The sequence below is a fragment of the Cardiocondyla obscurior genome, linkage group LG04 (assembly GCF_019399895.1).
Source record: "Cardiocondyla obscurior isolate alpha-2009 linkage group LG04, Cobs3.1, whole genome shotgun sequence".
Lineage (NCBI taxonomy): Eukaryota > Metazoa > Arthropoda > Insecta > Hymenoptera > Formicidae > Cardiocondyla > Cardiocondyla obscurior.
Window position 1 is genome coordinate 8935903 of NC_091867.1, and position 16566 is coordinate 8952468.

Sequence of the window (16566 nt, forward strand, 5' to 3'; positions counted from 1 at the left end):
GCGGGCGGTAAGAGAGGAGGAAAGGGGGGAAAGACGGAGAGAGCGGGAAAGAGCGAGAGTGAGACCGAGTGATACGTTCCAAGGCCAAACGAGCTCCAGTCGACTTCTGTGATCCTGCTAAAAATGCGTGGGCGCGGTCTCCCCGAGGGCTGGCCGAGGCCGCCGAAGGTCGCACCCTTTTTCGAGCGGCTCGCGCGCCCGGCCCTTCCGTCCAACCTCGCGGCTTCCAGCCGCGCCGACGGACCGGCTTCGCTCTCCGAGAGCCACACCGCCGTCGATCGCTCTCTCCTCCTTTCGCGCCATCCGCGCGAGCCTTCGGAGCCGCGAGGTTGGTCCAGCCGGCTCCCTTCGCCCTATCCTCGCCACCGATCCCCCAACACTGGCACCCGTTCTTCCGACATGAGGCACACACACTTGCACGCAGTAGCGGATCCTCGTAGGCGCGCGAGACGCACCGAAACCTTCGGCATCGCTGGACGCTTTTTTACTTTGCCAATACTCATGCGTTGTTCTCGGTGACAATAGGTCGACTTCCCTCTAACGGTTACCGCGGCTTCTTCTAAAAAGAAAAAAACAGCGGAAATCGCATCTTGCTTTCAGACCTCTGTTCCATCTCGCGAAGCCGTCTCAATCTTGCAAGGCAATGTTAAACGAGCTTCTCTAATTTTCGTAATTAACATTTTTTCAAATTAGCGACCTCGAAATTAGGCTGTGCATAGGTATCCCATCGTCGGGATCCATCACTGCGTGCACGTTCGTTTGCGTGTCTACACACCGTCACACTTTTGGGCGATTCACACGCATGCTCGTCCACCCCATTTTGGGGTAGACCTGCCCGATGTCCCGCGCTGGGACACGACCAGCAATGCGCAATGCGCGCTGCGCGATTCATTATAGGTTTCTGGAAGGGGCTCTTCAACCCCCTGGCAGCGGTTTCGAGGGGTGCACCCTCGTGTTTACGCATGCTAAAAGGACGATCCGTGTTGCTCGACCTGGACGAGGGTAGGCGGGAAGGCTGGGTCTTCCGCATCCCCGGGGTGGTGACTTTACAAGATGGGTTAATCGATTGTAAGCCATGACACTACGGAGGGTCGAGAAAACCGCGACGATGTTCGGGATTGCGATGTCGATTAAGAGTAGGCATGCCGCGAGTGCCTTCCCTCATTTTTACCCTGATTCGTGGACGGTTTATAAAACCACCGACTCGACTTCTGATTATTTAATAACTCTATTTAGTAAAATAAAATTTCAGTTATTTAATAAGCGTATTTGTGTTTACGAACATGTCGTTCATTTTAATTAAAATGTAATTTAAAAATAAATTTATAATTAATTCTATTTGTGGGGGAATGTAAAAAAGCGCTTCGCAATTTAAATGAAATTTTAATTAATCTCTTAAATATTGAAATTGGATTTTATTTTAATTATTATTATTTTTTTTTTTTTTACAATGTAAAACGTTTCGTACTTTTCTATGCGACTTATTTAAACACGAAGAGTATCTCGGATTTTAGAAATCTATACTATTTCGAGTTTGTACTAGACGCGCAGTACACAGTTCAGTCAGCGAAACAGAAATGCGCAAGAGCAATCAAGATATCGCACAGATATTACAACGGTATGGCTGCTTGAAAAGCTAGGAGAACATGAAGTACAGTCTCTTTTGACATCGCATCTATTACATTGCACGATATATGTATACGCGTATGTACCTACCTCGCTAACGATATACGCGTACCTGTGTCTAGCGTGTGCAAATTTACTGCGAATTTTAAGCCGCAGTAGCGGCACTGATCGATAAAATTCTCTTTAATTCTACCTCGGCGCAATTCACGTATTATAATTAATAAGTAAGTTTGACATTTTTGCAATTACTAGACTCACGTTAGTGCCGACGATTATCAAAGATAACGCAAGAAATTGATTGCATACAATTTATACGCAGAACCTCGTTCGCGGTGCAGCTGCATAAAATTTCCATCCGGAAGCAAAGACGCGTGCATTTTTTATCGGGACGCGAATTGCATACGCGCGTAATACGTGTGTAATTAGAGTAACGCGATTATGCAAATGCGAGATGATCTCGATTAAAAGAGCAGGGCCACCGAAGCACCGTAGAAACGGTCAATCTCCTCCCGACGATCGTTCGACGTGACGACGGAAGTGTCGGCCGACGAGGTGTCGGACGGCCGCTTCGCAGCGCGCGTCCGATCCTTGGCAGGGTTCGATCGAAAGCTGAAGGTTCCGCGTGCCAATCGGCGTCTTCTGCTGGTTCATCGGCGGATGATCAGTTCCTTGGGGCTCCTGTGTTCCTATTCAAAGAGCGGGGGCGGCTCCCGCGGAGGGCAGGCCGTCAAACTCGCGGGGCGGAACCCTGACATGAAGAGGCGGTGCGGAATCGCGTACCAGCACGCCGTGATATAATTTTAAAAACGTACATACGTAATTCGTCCCTCGGGTCTGGCAGGTCGACTCATCGAGAAGGGATCCGGGTCGTCAGCCGATGGTGATAGGGCTTGGGTCGTCCGGCAAACGTTAAATTTGCGATCAGCGGCGACGTAAGCTGAAATCGCGGGAACCCGCTGGACCGCTCTCCGAGAGAGACGGAAACGCCCAAAGGTTAAGGTGTACTCCGGGGCAGATATACGCCCAGAAGACGCGCCGTAGGGAGCTCTCCTCGTCGGGTGAGCAAGCCGCACTTTGATTACAGCGATTAGGCAATGGTCTCCTGTTTAACGTAGCGCGACTCCGCACGCCGCCGACACAGAAAGCGCTCTTAGGACGGACTTGCAATAGCCTCGAATCTACCTTCTCGAAATCACATCTTACCGCTTGCTCCACGATCGTGCAACATCGAGAAAATTTTTTACTCCCCAGTAAGCTGGTTAATAATAAAATCGCGCAAGTATCCATCAGATGGTGAATAATTACGTTTATCATTTGATTATCTCGAGAGAAATGCCAGTCAATGATGAATTACACGCTCTCGATGAGGAACTTAAAATTTCTCGACACCATCGACGTCGCTTCGATTTATTTTCATCGTTCAGCACGTGTCGAGTCGCGTCCCGCCGTGCGAGCATACGAAAAGCGCACTAGCAAGGATTCGAATGCGAATGAGCGAGGTCGGGGACGACAGTGGGATCGTTTTCACCCTGGGCGACGAATCACCCCATGATGATTCGAGCCATTAACCACCGCGCCGCCCCTTGGCGGGGACTGCAGTCGGCCTCATGCCACCCCTATTTCAACACCCCCTAATTCGCGGGCAGCGCCAACCACCTTCGCACCCTCCATGTCCACCTGATCGACTTGTTTACTCTTGTATTGTCTAAGATCGCGGCGGGTTAATAAAAAAAAAAAAGGGAAGATAAACGGCTGTCACTCGGCGTTTTGTATCGATCCGACGTGCACTCGTCATAGTCTACCGAAGAACCAATTTATGCTCGCCTACCACTCTTGTATGGTGTCCAATGGCGGTCCCGCGGCGCTTTCATAGTATCCTGATATAGTTGGGCCGCGAACGTGTTCAAGGGGTTTCTCTCCCCACGGCGTGGACCTCGGCCCGGATGCCGGCCGTGACCCGGAATCGATTTGATGACGCTTGAGTGCGCGATGTAACGCCGGAGACGCCGCGCGTCCCGACGAAATCCGACGCGCGAAACATGTTGGCGCGAGCGCGGGCGATCATATCCATAATGGATACATATGAATATTAATTACACCGCAGGTGACAATGTCCAGGCACCCATCAGCCTACAGGAGGTCTCCAGGCGCCCAAGCCGAACAAGACGCCAACCCTAAAAACCCTTCGGCGTGAAACCGTGAATAACGAATTAAGATCGCGATCGAACGAAAACTGTCAACCTTGCCGTGATGCTCGTTATATTAAATTCGAAAAAAAATTGTTTCACGTGTCGTTAAAATGAGAACAGATCAACGAGAAAATTAACTTTCGATTCGCTAATTAGATAATTAGCGAATGTAAAAAAATTATTTTAATAACAATATAATTATACATATTAATAATATCTGCCTTCGTTGTTAAACCGATAAATTTGTTATAAACATTTTTCAGCGTTATTATCACTTCTTTTTATCGTCATTCTCTATTCGTTGTGAGTCTAAAAAATCGATAGGTCATATCCTGTTCCGACGTTAATACCCTGATAACGAAATAATACATTTCTCTCTTTAATTAGCAATCTCGGTGATTGAAAGAACGTTTATAGAACATTATCTCTGCAAGTGAAAAACTCGCGCAGCACAGCTTTCCATGGAGCGCGACATGGGTTATTTCGAGTCGCGAGTATTCGAGATATGCGGCTCGCGTCGCCGACATTATGATTAATGCGGCATCCGACACCCGGCAGAGTATATTTAGCGTCTCGAGGCGGCGGCGGCGGCGGCGGCGGCGGCGGCGGCGGTTCCTCGACGCGGATGTGTCATCGACCTTGAGAGCGCCGGAGGCTCACCCGCGCCTGGAAAGCGCCGGATTTCTCGCGCGGATGTTACCCTGTGAAAAAAGCGTGGGTGGAATCCCGACGAGGCGAACCCTTTCGCTCCAACCCTGTCGGCCCTCGAGAGAAGAGTTCGCGGCGCGTCCTCCTCCTCGGGCGCCTCTCTCCTCATCGTTCTCCTCCTCTTCTTGTCTTCTCGCGTCCTCGTTCGACGAGGCGGACGGAGTGCCCGGGCGAAACGATAGTTTCCGAGGAGCGAGAGTGGCGACTAGAGTAACATGAGTTTCCAAGGACAACGTGGTACCGTTTACGATCAACCGCGAGCGCGGAGAAGTGACTCGGCGCTGCAACGCAACTTTCTCGCGCCGGATGCTTGCCTGCTGCGAATATGTGAATATATTTTATTCAACCCTTTCCCTCGGGCGCGGGATTAAATTATTCCCGCGGTGGGGTTGCCACCGCGCACTCGCTCTCTTTGTCGCGACGATAGAGCAACGCACCGACGCTAGAAGAATTGCTATACCGTAAGAGTACGGCTGTATATACGCATTCGGCTCTTGGTGAGAAAGAGAAGGAGAGAGAGAGAGAGAGAGAGAGAGAGAGAGAGAGAGAGAGAGAGAGAGAGAGAGAGAGAGAGAGATGGAAAAAGAGAGATAATAAAGTGATGTGACAGAATATATTTTATTCGCCTCGCTAAGTACAGTATATGACAAAATAATTATTACGAATTTAATAAGACTTGAGTTTCAAATATATCACGAAAGTAATTGCGAGTAACATTAAAGAGGTAATTAAAATAATAATTATATACAAAACTAAATATTTAAAAAAAAACAGGGTATGTACATAGATACAAACGGAACGAATTTATCCGTGGCACATGTGCGAAAAGAACAAATACAAAGACCACCGAGAGTTAATAAATACAAAAACAATAGCATAATTAAATACGTTATTCTCGCACGAGCCGACTAATTAACGCAATAAAGCTCGATCCACGATCCAATTAGCAAATGAAAATTACCCGGCGCAAATGAACAAACAAAACGAAAACAAATTAAATAAAAATGAACCAACTTCATAATAATTAGAATCGATACTTATTACATAATTAAAAATAATAAAAACCGATGCATTAATTAAATGATACTCGACGGGAAAAAGATAGAAAAAAAAAGAAAAAAAATTACAACTTTCAGCCGCGAGAGCTCGCAACGCCCACGCGTTTTCGCAATCACCGCTTCCTCTCTGCGTTGCGTTATCGAGAAGAAATCTTTACCCGCGAAAAATGATAAGCGCCGCGACCGGACAAAGATAAGTCAAGACGATGACCGGCGACGTGACCGGCGTGAGGTGCGTGTACGTGATTACTGTGACGGCGCCACTACCACGGTGAGGAAGCCCACAGGGAATTTCGTACGACCGCCCGGCCACTTCTGTTAGCCTGGGAGCGAGGGATCAAACCAATAGACTGCCAATAGCCCTTCCGATTATCGGGGCGATTGATACCGGCCGGCACTTCCGCGTCGACGACGGCCAATCGAACGGGCACCGTCAAGAAAGACGGGCCCGAGAACCGAACGTCTTCCTCTCCAGGATTCTCGCCTGTTCCTCGTCCTTGCCGCTGACGCGATCGATCTGATAGAGAGACGCGCCGCGATTAACGTCGCCCACGGTCGCTCAAACGTCCGAGCCGACAATGGACACTTCGATTTCCTAGCTACTCGACACCGAAAAGCGACGGCGACAGTGATTAAAGAAAGCCCAGGGGGAGAGGGAGAAAGAACGGGAAATTAGAATTATTTTAGTTCTCGGTCGAAAATCGGGAGAAATAAAGCGGTGAACATTACACTTTCGCATCTAAACCACCGGTTGTAATTAAAAATGTATATTTTAATTTATTGTAAGGGTTACTTATCCGTATACGAAGAGACAGTTTAATTAGAAGATTTAAGCAAACCGTGAATTAAAAAAAAAAAAGTAAAAAACATGCAAATTCTTAGAAAACATCTTCTAGACGTTAACAAAATATGAGTGCATTCGTTCGTTCTTATTTTTTTTTGGTGCTCGTCGCAACAGGTCATTCGAAACGGAAAGCTTTTACGAAAGGTCCGCGGAATCCCCCCATCGGAGAACACCCGCTCGCTGAGCACGCAAACAAATCAATAGGTATAACCGAATGGCGAAGGTTCGGGAATATCGGGGCTCCTGGCTGCTGTCCATCTGCCATCCGGAGGGTCGAGGGGCGGCACCGGGGTCTACGACCTCACGAATATTAGGATACTTTCTGCCGCTTCATAGTGCCCCGTCGCGATGTGTGGCCCGAAGCACTTGAAAGACTAACTCTTTCCTTCTGTCTTAGCGATCGTTCTCATATGTGACGGGGGCGCGGCGCGAAAGGGAGTCGCGCGAGCCCGTTTCGCTCTCCCTTCGTTGTGACCCCTCCGGCGGGCTCCTTACGGCGGCTTCTTCGGGCGATTTAAAAGTCTTGAACGCGTCGCCGTCTATCAGGAGCGACGCATCGTCGACCGGGGACACGCACGTTTTTCACGTACGTGCGCGCGCGAATGGGAAACGATAGGAAAGTTCGATTTTCCCGGCCGGCTCATGTTGCTCTGATAGTGCCGGAAGCAGCCGATTGATTGGAAACCGACCACCCACACCCGGAGAGAGAGAACGGATTTCGCTTGATCGCACCGAACGGGACGGTCGCACACCCCCGCGAGCCATGCCGTCCTGGTGTCGAAAAAAAGAAGCCCGGAGGAATTCTTTCGCGGGTGCAAGCTTCTCGGTGAACGTCGCGAAAACCAGACAATAAATCGACAGCTACTTTCGATACCTCAAACGTGAATACTTACTTTACTTTACCTCGGGGGTATCAAACGAATATGCAAACATAAAAAAAGAAAAAAAAAACTCTTGAAAGATACGCGAAAGTAAAAAAAAAATTAATTAAAAAAGGAGATATATTTTTAATATTTTTATTTATTATAACTGATTAAAAACAGGCGCCGTAAAACGAGACAAATGCCAAGAGTCCGTTTTTTACGCGAAGCGCGCGAGTAGTAAAAATAATACCACGTTCCTCTAGGTAATAATAAAGTCACTTCGCCGTGGCGATCGAAAAGGGGACAGAAAGTAGGGCGCGTATTTTTATCCGGCATTATTTATCTGACATCATTGAGACAATTTACTCTGCGCTTTTTTCGTATACATAATGCGGCACGCGAGTGGGGCGTAAAACACGATCGATCGGGCGTCTCGGTAGGCTTTCGCCTCGCTTTCTGCTTTCCTGACAGTTCGTTTACCCTGCCGATAATCCTCCTCCGTCCGCTAATAATCCGTCCAATTACACCGTGGCGCGGAACCGTGACCGTTCGCCGATCGCCGCCGCGTATAATGGGATATAATGATAATCTCGCGAACAAAGGAAACTGGTGGAAAATCCTAGGGTCACATGCGTCGGCAGGGGGTAGTCCTTTCTTCTCTGTAACGCGTCGAACAAGGGCGGGCATGACCTATAGTATACAGCCCGTTGTCGCGGCTCGATCAATCGTCGACTGATACTCGCAATTGCACGACATCACGTTATCTAAATAAATACATTAAGTCAAATGTATTAATTTATTAGAGCGGAACGCACATTATCCCTCGCGGTTCGTCGAGCGATTAATCGTCTTATTTTTTTCTATTCTCGCGAGTATTAAAGTGAATCGCATTGAGATGCATCCCTTCGTTAGCTTTCAATAATAATAGCTCACGCGTTAATTTTCTCGACTCAGAAAACGGCGTGTATTCTGTTTCTTTAAAGAATTGTAGAGCGTCTGCACGACGGATCTCGAAAAATTAACTAATAGATAGTTGTTTTATTTTTTTGGAAAATTATCTTTATAAATTAATTTTTTTTTTTTTTTTAAGTATACGGAATTCTATTCTGCTTATACGTGCGTGAGCAAACGTCGGGCGAGGGCTACGAGCGTGCCGAAATGCCAGCCGACGAGGGACCACCGCAATTAGAGGCGGCAGGCATTCGTAAAGGGGGAGAGCAAATGCCGAATCGCCTTCTCGTGCTTCTGATCGCTGGATAGAGTTTCTATGAATGGTTTGTTACCGCCCACAACCCTTTCGCCGCTGCTTTGGCGTTTGCCGGGACAATCGTGCGACACAAGACTCAGCGCAAATCGATTCCGCGGAAAGACGCAGACGAACATCTCCGCCTGCTGCGTGCACTTCACCCCGCGGTCGGCCACGGGGTAGCCCACCCCGAGGGTTGCGTTGCCGATGACGGCAAGATGGCGACGGCCTTCGGCGCCTTCAGATGCTCGGACATTATGACGTCCTGATCGTTGTCACCGCATTCCTTTTATGCGGAATCACTCAGGCGAAACAACCGCGTCTGGGCGGGGAAGTAACTCGGTCGTTTCGGTCGGCGGGTCCCAATCAGCTTCACCACCCGTGGGAGACCACGTCACCACGCCTTGCGGTGATCGTTTCTTCATGAAGGAGGGTAGTTCCGAGTTCACGGGAACCACTTTTGATCCGCCTGGACATCGTCAATGAGATAGATTGCCTCTTACTTTCGCCGCTTCGGCGAATCGAGATTAACGCTGGGATAGACGAAACTCCGACTCTTGCAAGGATGAAGAACGCCAGTGAGCAGCCATCGTTGACGCATGCTTGAATCATCGCACTCATGACGTCATCGTTAGAGGGCAACCCAACGCCCATCGATATCCCCACGTCGGCCGTCCGCGTCGACCATGGGGAGATCGATTGCGGCCGGCGACTGGGACGGACATGCTGTCCTGTTACGGCGCACCAAGATTCTTTTATTCTCGATTGATTGACCCAGGTTGTGGTCGGCCTCCTTGGTCGCGGACGGGACCGCCCGACCTAGGGTAGCGTCCCAAGCCGATCGATCGACCCGGCGATTTCTCCGAGCTCATATTACCCTGTGACACGGAGAAGTCGCTCCATTGTCCTCGGCTTTCTTGGCGCGTGCCAAGACGCTGCTCGCCGTTTGCACCCGTTCGCGCCGCTTCGGTGTAAAGAGGAAGACAGACGGAGAGAGAGAACGAGGACCATCGGTACCGGAAGCCGTTTTTCCCTTCCGCTTTCCTCCTCCGTGTTCGCCTCTCCGTGTACCGGCGATACCAGTTCCGACGGAACGGCCTCGGAATAACGCCAAGACAACCCTCGGTTTCTCTCGCCCGTTTTGCATCGCGCATAACGAGAACGAACGCAGAAGTAGACGCGAATAATGGCCCGGTGGACATGCGGAGGAAAATCGCTCCGCATTCCGGCTTCTCTTCTCACGTTCCTTTCAAATGCTAACTCCACCGCGATCATTCACTCCTTGCACCCGCTTTCTGCAAATTACTTCTCGCTCATGATACTCTGATACCTAACGGTACCCACCTGCTCGTTGATTGACGACGATCGATTTAGACGAGGAAGAAGAAGAAAGGGTGGCGGAGACATGGGGAGCCTGCGATTAATGACACGATGTATCTCCGACACGAGCAATGATCTCGCGAAAGACGTCGGGTAAAGGAGCGAACATATTTTACAAAAAAAAAAAAAAATAGCTACGTAACAATTAGAACACTTAATTTGTTAAAATATTTGTTTAATGTACTACTGTAGGTCTTATACTTTCTCGTTTCAATTAATCTGAAGAGATTTAAATGTTTAAGCGATTTTAAACTAATCGATGTGACTTTCGTCTTTTTAACAAAACAATTTTTTTTTTAATAATCCTATCTATACTAATATAAATACATGTCCACATTAATATTTTCTTTTTTATGTTACAGTTACCGGCAGAACTTTGCAACTCCGCCGAAATTTATACAGATTGGTAAGTCACATAACTTTTTTTGTAATCGGATTTGTAATCGGGTTTGTAATCGGGTTTTTTGAACCGGTAACACGTCGTCAATTATAGATTATTTAATTATAATAACGCACGCGAAGCGTGCGCATGATTTGTTCTAGTTTTAATTTAAAAAACGTAAGCATAGTTACAAAAAATTTCTAGAAAAAACAACACAAATTCCGCTATAAAAAAACTATTGCATATTTATAGGAGTAGATACATTTATGACTACGAATATATTTAAATATACGAAAGAAAGGTTGTGTTCTTGAGGATCGAAAAGACCTTCGAGATTCTGAATAATTTAAAGTACATTAATTCTCGATTGAAAGCAGTTTTTGCGCACGTCGAGTCAAATTCCAGCGGGGATTGTTTTCTGATCTTCGTGCCGAGATTGTCGGTCTTTCGCGAATCCTGCTCGGACAATTCTCCCTTAAAAAAAAACGGTCTCCTTCGCGAATTATTTGCAGCGAGATTCCAAGACCCACTACCCCTCCCCCCTTCAAGGCTTCTTTTACGATCATGTCGACTTATAATACCGTTGACATCTGCGCGATTTATCTTTCTTCAGCCGGAACGAATTGAATTCGCTGCGTCGGAAACGGCGAGAGCACGTCGCGTCGCGTCGCGTCACCGAGGAATTCGAAACGAGGACACGGTTTTCGTTGCCGGGGAACACCACCGCGTCAACGCCATGGTACTCTAATTGTGCGTGCCCCGTTACTATAAAAACAAAGGCGCCAGACGCGCGCAAAGCGCCTAAAGACAGTGCGCTTTCGCGAGCAGCAGCAATTTCTGAACCAAGGCGCGCAGGGCTGAATAAAAATACGTGAGAAAGGCGGAAAATTTCCTAGAGATTAATCATCGTACACATTTTACTTTATTTTATTTTTTTTTTAAATATTGCCTGTATAGTACACGCAAGACAAAGCGAGTTAGGTTCATTATTTTACGTGTCAATCACTTCGGAGTTGTTTCGATCTTTGTCTCTCCCGCAAAAGCGGCTGTAATTTTGCACATGCGAGGATAATTATCTCGTGTTGCTCGCCGCGCGCACGCAGACACGCTGTCCAGCGCGTGGTATCAGCGTTGACGGGCGTCAGTATTCCCCAGGAGATCAGGAAACCGACCGTGGACCACGTCACGTCGCGTTTTGCCGTCATAGTATCCTTATACTCCCAGTGTCTATTCCGCAACAGAAACGGGATAATTTACGAGGCTATCGACCAACCTCCGCCGCCGCTAACCCTCCGAAAGAACGAGTGACGAACGAAAAGCGCGTTAACTAGGGGAGTGCAAAAAGTAGCACGTAACAGCTCGCAGTAAGCAAGCATACATATTCACAAACGTTTATCTATACAGTTTACGAGATTGTAGAAAAAAAAAAGAAAAAAAAAACAACTGCGATTAATGGAACGGTCCGCTACTTTAAGAAGAAAAATTATTTCTGTACCCAATTATAATTTTATATTTTTAATGATACATATGATTGCGTTAATAAGACGCATAATTGAGTCTATCAATTTTTATCTTTAGGAATGTCATGAAACTATAAGTGGGTGTGAAAGCAAGTATATTTTTCTCTCAGTGCGGAATATGTAATTAGCGGCCATAAGTTTGTTAATAAAAATACAGGAAGTTCCGTTTGTCAATATACATATAACAATTAAAGTGCAACAATTTCGTGCGCAACGTAGATCTCGGTAGATCGTCGCATTTATTGGTACAAAGAGATCGTCGAGCTCATTTTTAAGACGAGGCTCCGCGATCGCGCGTCAAGACGAGCGTAGAGAATTTCTTTCGCCGACACGTCGATCCCGCCGGAAATACGCGGCTATTCGGACCGATCATGATTTTCTGGTACCGTTGACATCCAGGCGATTTGTCTTGCCTTGCCACGAGGCAAACGCAATTTTATGGTGGGGTTTATACGCCCGCGGCCAATCGCGACGTCGCGCATTTGCCGCGACGGTTCGGCGAACGCCAGCAAGGGCGTTTCTCCTGCTCACCTTGAGGTCTCCATGGTTTCCTGATTCCGTGTTCTTCAGTGCTCGAAAAAAAAAGGAAAAAAAAAAAAAAAGAAAAAGCCCGCGCCTCTTTAATGAGCGTCGACTTTTCGGCGCCATCGAGCCCGCCGGCAGAGAAGAATCACGCGCGAAACTGGCAATTAAAAAGTAATCGTTGTTTGGCGAATAAAACTTTCCGTTGCGCATTGCATTACAGGCCGGGAGAAATTTATCATTTAAACCACTTTTTGCATTCTTAAAAAACAATATGTAGGTATATCTACATGAAAATAATAAAAATATATTCCTGTTGGTTGCTATATCTAATTAATTATGAAACTAATTAATCGGAAAGCTAGATTAGGAAAGGAACTATGTATACTTTTTTTTTTTTTTTAAATACAAATCAGCAAAAACGCACTTTCGCAAAACAGGGAGAAAAAGATCGTGGGCCAAACTGGATTTCTGTAAGTCGGAAATAAGCACACGCCGCGGAGATCTCGCAACGTGTTCCACTTTTCATGCTAGCCGAGCCGTCATAGTCACGGGCCACGATCGCGCTCCATGATTTCCTGATCGAGTTATCCGGAAGTTGATAAAAAACGTAAAGATTCCGAATACGCGTCGTCGTCGCGGGCGTTAATCGTCTCGCGTCGCGAAATTAATCTCATTAAATAATTCGCGATTGAGCCCATTATCGCTCGCAGATTCCACTTGATTGTCGATCGTTCGTACGGAAAATAAAAGATTCGGACGACTCCAGCCTCCGTATGCCGCCGTCAACGATTCGATTAACAGTTTGCCCATGTAAAGCGAGTTCTTCTCTGCGTCTTCGCCGCTCCATTTAGGGTCCCTTAATCGCCCTAATCGCTCCTTGTCCTTCTGCGCGCGTACCCTCCACGCGCAGATGATTGCCTAATTCCATCTTCCTCGGTGCCAATTAGTATTCATGCGCAGTCGCTCGGGCGACGAGACCCAGGCCTTTTCGCTCCCGTGAGGAGGGCGACCGCGAGCCCTTTTGTCGAGCGGCGACCGCGACGAACAAAAGGCTGCGGACGAGCGCGCTCTGATTTAAAGATAAACTAACGCAACAGGAACCCATGATCTGCGAAGGGGCACGAGCCACAGGGGGCACGCGAAATTCCGACAGGCACCCTTTGCGGTATTCCGACCGAGCCCTTTCTATGGGGGTCATCCCGCGAGACTCTCTACTTAATCCCTAAAGGGCATACGCCTACGCACTTTTACTAGGGAACCATGAAGAAAGGACTGGTCGAAACACGTGCGGGAAGCCCTTCGGCAATCCTGAGAAAGGATCCAGGCACCCATAACGGGCCCTCTCCCGTATTTACGAGCTTTCCGGAATGCGTTAACGTAATAAAGCAGCCACACCAAGACCCGCCCGACCAACCAACCGACCGACCGACCCGACCGTCGATGCGGCTGCGACGCGAGACTTTCATCTTACCGCGTCGGCTTCGTTAGCTAACGAACGCGGAACACAATGCGGAAAACGCAAACGAATAAGGTATATTGCACAAGCGTAATGCATATTGCACGATCGTTAATAGGCGCGCAATATTACATAAACAAGATACGCAAGTGACGGCGTCTTCACGCTGGGATTCTCAAGGGATTGCGTAACGATTATTGCGCGCGGTTATCATTATTATTAATACAACGGAATGTATTTCGAAAAAAAAAGAAAAAAAAAAAGAAGAATCGTAATTCGTAGTATATTAACAAGTTAACGTGCGTAATGAGTTCCGCACGAGTGGGAGGGAGACACTGAAACGCGCTCGATCCAACGAAAGTGGTTTCCGGTTATTCACGACTTCGCCAAGGGCCTCGAGAGGTGAAAGTCAAATCAGCGTTGAAGTTTAACAGGATACCATAAACCGGTCGACAAATTTTTGAGATCGGTCCCCTTGGAGCGGCCATTCACACGAGTACATCACACGTAGGCGCAACAATGTCGGCTGCATTTAAATCGCGTACTTACAATGAAAGTAGCAGAAAGTGGAACGCTATTTCTTTGTAGATTCTACAATCGGCATCGGTAATATTAATACACGCTACAAAATGTAATATTCAAACCGATGCAATTTTTAAACGCGCTTTAGGACAATAGTAACATAACGCCGAGTTTCTTAAAGTTAATCACATTGGAAATAAAGTACTTAATTATTTTCAACACCGTAATAATAAATATAACTTCGTTAAAAAAAAAGGATTTTAATATAGGATTGCAGACGTTTCTCACACTCGATCCAATTAATCTTTGGCGATAAAGAAGGAAAATAAGAAACGGAGCGGTTTGCGTCGAGCCTAACTTCGCCTATCAACGTTTCGGCGGAATCTCTTCGAAAAGAGAAATTATTTAAATTGTCTTAAGCTCAGTTTACCCAGTGCTCATAGAGATATACTCTCCTAATCGGTGTCACCAGCCGACTTCCCTTCGACGGCGACGCTATTGTCGGCGAGGCGCGTGCCGGGCACGTCGTGGAATTACAATTGCGCGCCGAGCGGAACGCGCGCGTTGACCCCTTTAGGGCCATCACGCGAAGGGCCGTGTTCACAGGGTCTTAGAACACGCATGTAAGTCTTTTGGGGACTCTTCGGCCCTGACTGTTGCACCATAGACCCTATGGAAAGAACGATGGCGCAATGGGAATCAACGAGAAAGCATGGCGTTGAAAATCCAGTAGCCTAATCGCGAGCTATCCAGGACTTCTAACGTTACCGTCTCCAGCGGGATCGAGAAACTAGAGAACTTTTAGCGATATTTATTAAGCCCGCGGCCCGGAAACTTTTATCATCGCTAATTGCCCGCTGGCCGTAAAATAAAAATAAAATCATTGTATTTCCGACCGCGTGAGAAATAATTCGCCTGCAATCGATTTGCATTTACAAGCGCCGTTGAAAACCTGCCGTGTTCCTGAAATTGTGAAAAATGTTTTTTTTTTCTTCCGGATTCCACAGCGGCGAGGAGAAAATTATTTATCGCGAAATGTATATCGCTCGCGTGATGTTCACGGTAGCCGGCATTAAGTTGTTTTACATTTTTAGTCTTTTCACGCATTGATTCGCGAGGCTATGTGTGTGCGCAAAGTGCATACACCGCCTGTAAATTATTCCTCGCGTTTATACCTCACGCTATGTCTGCTGTTGCAATAAAAGAAAAAAAGAACAAACAAACAACCCGAGATAAATTTGGAGTCAGTCGTGTCAGTCGTGTGTGGCACTTAAATTAATTATTCAGTAAAAAAAAAAGCTAACTTTTTATTTGTCTTAAATAATAACATCAAATAGAAATTCTATTTAATTCTTCTTAAAATCTTTAAAGCCGATTGGAATGTAAGACCCTTCTAGTCGTTCGTGCTACGATCGCGCGGAGTTTTTACATCTCGAAATTGCTCGAAATTGGCAAATAGGAAGCGAGCCGAGCATACGTAAGCGTTTGCAAAAAGTTTTATCGGTAAAATGCATCGTTAGAGCAATACACAGTTTTGATCACAGTGCGCGCGCACCTACGGACACGGCCACGGCTCGTAAACGCAAAACGCGCAGGCGGAAGTGGTTTCACTTTGATCAACGACACGGAACCGTACGCAACGACACGCGGGCATACGCACGACGAGCGGCCGCGCTTCGTCGCTCTCATATTCGCCGGATAAAAAAAATCAAGTCGATTTTGTATATTTTTTTCTTAACGTTTAACCGCGCGCGCGCAACGCGATATTGATAACGTGTGTCGCGTATGGAGTCGCACGTTCAAAGGGTTACGCAATCCTAGACGGACACGTGTCGGCGGGTACAACAGGAATGCATGAGACCGGGCAAGGTTTTTGATCAGTGCACGGCCCTACAAAGACGTGCACGCTTGAAAAGGGAGGAAACGCGAAGGGACGATACGCGCCCGAGGCGGTACGGCAGAAATGCTGCAAAATTAATTCGATGCTCATAAATTTATTCGCGGTAACGACTTAGAAATCAGAAAAATTTTTCTGCTTAATATATGATAATAAAATTCAATCTAAATAATATACAGATATAAAAAATAATTAAGAATTAATGGGAGAAATAATAAATTAAGAATTAATTATTCTTTATAATTTATGACGAGATATTTACATATCTCATATCTTTGTTGTTACATTATAAAGTCTGACCTCCTTTTATTGCTTTAAAGTAAGTGTTTTAAAATAGAATCTAGGGAAAG

The 16566-nt window shown here is 46.9% G+C and overlaps 1 protein-coding gene across 2 annotated transcripts in view; it reads left to right on the forward strand.

Moving 5' to 3' along the window:
* LOC139102015 (pancreatic lipase-related protein 2) overlaps window positions 1–16566 on the forward strand; it is a 75574-nt gene that overhangs the window by 48038 nt on the left and 10970 nt on the right. Inside the window, exons 1-2 of one of the 2 annotated variants that reach the window (XM_070655626.1) lie at window positions 9926–10007; window positions 10277–10320. In XM_070655626.1, coding sequence (XP_070511727.1) covers window positions 9940–10007; window positions 10277–10320 — 112 coding nt within the window. In that variant the 5' untranslated portion in view covers window positions 9926–9939. Of the gene's footprint in view, window positions 1–9925; window positions 10008–10276; window positions 10321–16566 lie in introns of those variants that run through there. The other variant, XM_070655627.1, reaches the window with a different exon arrangement.